This window comes from Poecilia reticulata, linkage group LG21, assembly GCF_000633615.1.
Source record: "Poecilia reticulata strain Guanapo linkage group LG21, Guppy_female_1.0+MT, whole genome shotgun sequence".
Lineage (NCBI taxonomy): Eukaryota > Metazoa > Chordata > Actinopteri > Cyprinodontiformes > Poeciliidae > Poecilia > Poecilia reticulata.
Window position 1 is genome coordinate 22,401,002 of NC_024351.1, and position 6,022 is coordinate 22,407,023.

The window sequence follows — 6,022 nt, forward strand, 5'->3', positions numbered from 1 at the left end:
GGCTCTCCTCGCCGACCGGAGTCGGACTGTTTTGTTGACATTCTTTATGTCAACAAAGTGGCTTTAGACATTAATCCGGGGTGCTTTGACTAGGGCTACCAAGGGACCCTAGTCGGGTTACACKTAAAGGGGAAGAGAGACRGAGACTGCGGCGGCAGCGTGTCGGTTGGTCTGTGTTACCCAGAAAGCAGTTGGGCACAATATTGCAACACCGTGAGTGAAACAATGACTGGGGMAGACTACTATATAAAGTACTCGGGGACCACTTCTTTATTATTGCACATCCACATTTGTAGAGTACGGAACAAATCGCGTCCTGTATAGGTTTAATGAGTGGCAACCCAAACTGTAGCGTCTATTCTATGCGCCTTATAATGCGGTGCGCCTTATATATGAAAAAAGTTTTAAAATAGGCCTTTCATTGAAGGTGCGCCTTATAGTGCGGAAAATACGGAACTTAAAATGATCAGTTTCACTGACTTGACTTTTTATAGGTATTCATTTATTCTGTTAACTACTGACATGTCTCTGAAATTCCAAGCAAAAATGTCGTGTTTATTTTTTGCAGAAAATGAGAAATGGACAAAATAATAAAAAAGCTGCAGTTCTTTCAGACCTCAAATAATGCAAAGAAAACAAGTTGATATTCATTTAGAAACAACAATACTAATGTTTGAACTCAGGAAGAGTTCAGAAATCAATATTTGGTAGAAGAAACAAGTTTTCTATTATGGTAAACCACCATAACAGAAATGCATCAGTAACAGGTMATTACTGATGCAGAGTACTAATTTGATAAGAGATATAAAAACGTTCTTCTGACAGATAACTTGTTAAAAATGCATAAGTTGACTCACTATCACTCTCCTTCCTGTTTCTTCAAGTCAACTTCTAAAAATCCCAAGTGGTTTTGCTGTTTTATGGTTGTGACCTTTCTCATTTTAAAGAAGACATATTTTGGTTTTATTGAGATATAAATATCTTTATAAGGAATTTATAAAAATCTCGTTAAAACTTGACAGATTACTTGTTTTTAACAAGTTTTGCATCTCGTTGTAATAAACAAAATACTACTCCTGAATTTATATCTGAGCTCTGGCAGTTCAACACAGGGTGGTTGGTGGAAGTCATCAGTCTTTAAGAAACTGATGACTTTGCTGAAATGATGAGCAATAATGCTGGAATGTTTGCTATCTATTTTTGAGTAAATGAAATAATTATTTAGCCTGTAAACACATCTTAGTGCTGTTTTTAATTGTTAACTTTGTGGTTTACTTTGAACATAATCAAATTTAATGGCTAGTCTTCATTCTCTCCATCCAGCTGAGGAGTATAAGCACATACACAACAATAGTACTTTACACTCATTATAAAGGATGAAAAACACTTTGTTTGGTATAAACTACAGATTTTTGGAATCAGAAAAGTAATATGGAGTTCCTCAAATGCTTTGCAAGTCATTCACCTAATTTACCCAGAAATGTTCAGATTGAACCTAAAACTATCCCATCAAAATCTGACATTCATGAGCCCATTTTCTCTTTTTTTGTGTGTGTTTTTCTACAGCAATCAGGGAGGAGCTGGGCAAATCCAGCACTGCGTAGAGGATCCACGCTCCTTTTCCCTCAACATCCACACCCATATGACCAGAAAGCCAACCACAGTCCATATCAGACGAGACAATTTAACAGCAGAGCAAACAAAGAAGAAGTAGTAGTAGTATTGGTGGAGAGGGTGACTATGACAACAATCGTATAATCCCACAGAACGGACAGAATTCGGTGTGGAGCGGTGTCAGAAGTGGGAAGAATCCACTCAGCTAACCTCATGTTCCTGGTGCCCCCTCTAACCTCCATCCTCCCCCACATCGCCTCCTGGAGGACAGGGCACATTCTGCCAGAGAAGTGACTTGTCTTTATGCAAACACGGTTTCTCTTTTTTTTTTTATCCCACAGTAACAACGGCACCTAAACACAACACTGAACTCCTCACAGATGCTGTAGTACCCRCTGTTGCTCAGAGTCTGAACTCCTGGAATTTCCTATCTGATGTTTTCCTGAGAGAGAGCTCAGAGACAGGAAGAAGTCTGGAACTAGAACTCTAAAACTTTTTCCCATAATGCCATTGCGGTAGCGCGCGCGCGTGTGTGTGTGTGGGGATGTGTGTGAGCGTGTATGAGGGACTGCCAGTCTCTTCTGTAGTCCACCTCTGCAGGACACTGTAAAGCTCGTCTTCCTTCAAATGCTATTTTAACCTGAATATGTACAAAACAAAGAGAGAGATATTTAGAGAGAAAGTATCTTATCAAGCGCGTCTGTTTTGTTGTAGWTCTACAGTATGGCCATATCTAGTAGCTCAATAATCCAGTCTTTTAACGGGACGCCCTCATGTCTGTCTGTCGGTGAACTCCTAACCTGATTTGTTGTATTCTGTCTCCAGTTTTCYCCTCATTTATTTCTCTGTAACATTCAGCGATGGATGGATGTGTTGGTAGGCGGCGCCCCCCGTTGTAGCGCTGCTCCAGGATTTATCGGGTTCATACTGTCACCCTTCTCTCCGTTCGTCATACTTGGGTGCTCTGTTGGTGTTGGAAGCATGTAGGGTTTTTTCTTTTTCTATTTTAGTTTGACACTATACAATGAGGATCACAAGTCTGCCACGAAACTGCATTAACTGTCTCAAGTTTTCTTACAAGCAATAAGTGTAGCATTAGCTCCAAGGCCCACGCTCACCATCCCAACRCCGCCGCAGGTTTGAAGCATCCATCGTGGAAAACTCAGAGCAGCACTGTAAAACACACTTCTGGAATTACTATACTCTTTTGTTTTTAGCTTTTTTTTCCTACCAAATCCAAGAAAATCTTTAGTCGCTCTCCCCCCCCCACGTCAATAGCATAACACTTTAAAGACGTCCTACAGAAGGTGAGCATGCAAGGACACAATGTGCCATTTTGTTTCTCTTATTTCCTGCCTTTATTTTTCTGCTGCTGTTAAAATCATCCAATGAAACCTGCATTTCCTATTCCTTTATCCTCGAAACCTTTTTTCTCTCACCTTTCGGTTCTGTTCAACACTGTTTTGTTAAACGGTCAAAGTACAATCAACTTGAGAGGGATGCGTTACAAGTTTAGAGGCTGGTGTTCAAACGTTGGAGCTGTAGATTAGAAATTATGGAGATTACAGGCCAGACAAACCATTTAAAGTCCAAGTTACAGCTCAGTATTCCCGTTTTGTGTGAATGAGATCCTAAAGAGGGAGAGTTTCACCAGTGCAGTGGAACCAGAGGACTGCCTTACAGCCACTCACAGCTGCTTCTCTAGGGAAATGTTTGACTAAAATTAATCTACTTTTTTTTATATCCATCATAATGATACCTGAATTGAAATAGTGGTTTTTTTTCTGTGAAAGACTATACACCAAAGAGACTGGGAAATATAGTTAAATATCACTGTAAAAATGCACACTGGGGTCTTAAGAGCTGCAAATGAARTCATAAACCTTTACATTTTGGATTATATGAGGAAATAAAACAGCTGTCAGTGTGCAGTGAGCAGGCACCAGAAAGCAGGATTTAACTGCCATTGTGAAAAACAAAACGAGTTCACAGTTTAMATTTTGAACTACAGTAATTTATAATCTGAAATAAAAATAATTCTCCATGTGAACATTCTAGATCTTTAGCTTGAGGATTGTAAAAACTGCCAACATCTCCAAATGCAGCATTATGAAACTTAAAATGATAGAGCAGAGCACTTTTTCTGCTCACAGCCTTCCTGTTATSTAATGAAAGTCTTGGACTCTGTAGCACAGACACGTTCAAATAGCTTTTTACATCTCTGACTTTATATTAAATACCTCGCTGATACTTAAACAAGCTAGCTTTTATCTCTGCAAAGAGTTCCATTACCACAACCTGAGAGCAGTTAGGYGTGCTGCGTTCACTGACCAGAAAAATATTGGATTTTTGAATTTCCTATTTATTGGTGGCTGATCTGGGCTCATCAAGCTGAAAATCAACCTACTTTGGTCACCAGCTGATTTTTATATCATCTTTAGTTGTAAGAGTTCAGCCAGCTCTGTTAGAAGTTAGGTAATGAAAAACGACCCATGCTCAGCTTCTTATGCTTCATGCACAAATTATTTGTTGATGARTGTGTCCCTGTAGCTGTGGAAACCCCTGCTGGATCTCATTTGACACAACTATGCTAAAGGGCTTTGATGTCATAGCTTTGCTACACACTAGTAGACATCACACTCAGTCATCTCTCGGATCAAAACAAGAAAGGTTCTGGTGTCACTTTGCTTGGACAGACGSCATCTTTTAATTTAACTGTATATATTTTTTCTAGTAGGCATGCTCTGGCTCTATATGTTAATAATCCAAACTCATCTTCACATCCATTTTTTTCTGATTAACGCAGCCGGCGTCAGGCCTCCTGAGCTGCACGCTTACTCAAAAATGATTGCACTTTATGACAGAACTGGCAAAGCAATCCAGCATCCCCAGAAAGCAGTCATTTAGGGCCTCTGCTGCCAGCAGCATGGCTCTCCCACCAAAGGATTTAAGCCAGTAGCCTCCTGCTGAACATCATCACTCCCAACAGAAGTCGCCTTTCTTATTTTTATATCATTCTGTCTAGAGACCTAAAAGCAAAAGGTGTTTTGGGTGTCAGGTAAAATGCTTTGATGGGGGGTTGAATCTCTTTGTAAAGCGATGTGGTTTGTGCCTTGTTCCGAAGTTGCATTTAATATGTCAAAGATTTAATAGTAATAATATGTAGAGGCTGTCGCAGTCTTTTTCATTTATCTTTATGGGYTGACTCATTTAAAGGGAGTGCTCAGTCGGCTTCGGTACCGTTTCCCACCAATGAAACATCTTTGCACCAAGATTATTTTTAACCTAAATATGTTCAATTTAAACACTTGTTAAATGTTTCTCTTACAGTTCAGAAGTACAATCAAACTTTGATAACATGAGACCAGTAAGAGTTAAGAAACAAACTTCAGTCTGATTTCATTTCTTATATTAACCTAAATTTCTGTTTGGAAGTGCAGATGGATAGGTGTCTCAAARTGTCAAAGACTGTTTTTTGTTCATCTTTGCTTTCTTTGAACCAAACTCAAGAAAAGTAAAGATGCGACACGACCCTGACTGCAGATAGTTGGATTATTTTCTCATCTGCATTGTACCATACTGTTACTCGTGTTAATCAGTCTTTTCTTACTTGCTAACATGCTGTTTTGTTTGAGCAAATAAAATAAAAGTTGCAATAAAAGATTAAGAATGGTTTGTTAATTTGGGTGAGAATGAAAAATGTATACTTTTTTTCAGGGGAAAGCTTTGGATAGTAAATAAATAATAATAAAAAAAGATAAAACATTTTTCCTCCAAGGTGAGTCCTTTGAAGGGTACATCCTTCACSAGGCTGTAAATGTCACAATAACTCATTTCTTTAAACCACCCCAAAGTGGTCATTATGTTTAGTTTTTACATACGCTTCCACATTTCATTTTGTGTGGCTTTTTCTTTTGTAATTTGGTTGAACATGAAATATATTTTTACTTTATACCAATCTTGTATTGACTTTACCTGCTGTAGTCTGCTGACTGGTTTGTTCTTTTCCAGAGAACAAACCCGTTGTTATTTATCTTGTGAGTTTCCCTTCCCATATCTATTGCTCCGTTTCAGACTCCGTCTCACTACACTCATATCAGCCATAATGCATCTGACTGCCTTTCACTGCTCTGCCAAGAACAGGAAGAGGAGGGCTGACTGATTCAAAATGGGGCGCTGATGCAGATGCCTCATTTGAGTCCTTAGCACCTGGACTGTTATTATGAACAAAGTGAACTGCTGCTTGGTGAGAGGTCAAGCTGAATCCTGAAACATTGAGTTGGTTTGCATTTGTCTAACATACAGAGAATAATTATTTTTTAAAGAGAAATCCTGTTGAATCTTTTAAATACATGCCAGTAATTTATTTTCTGTAAAAAGAGGATTATTCAAAGCCAATATTCAAGGC

General features: G+C 38.8%; 1 protein-coding gene across 1 annotated transcript in view; it reads left to right on the forward strand.

Annotated features, from left to right (window-relative positions):
* enah (ENAH actin regulator) overlaps positions 1 to 5,281 on the forward strand; it is a 94,759-nt gene extending 89,478 nt beyond the window's left edge. The window contains exon 13 of the mRNA XM_017302132.1: positions 1,567 to 5,281. Within this exon, the coding sequence (XP_017157621.1) occupies positions 1,567 to 1,604 (38 nt within the window). The 3' untranslated portion in view covers positions 1,605 to 5,281. The remainder of the gene's footprint in view (positions 1 to 1,566) is intronic.
* Positions 5,282 to 6,022: the final 741 nt, after the last annotated feature.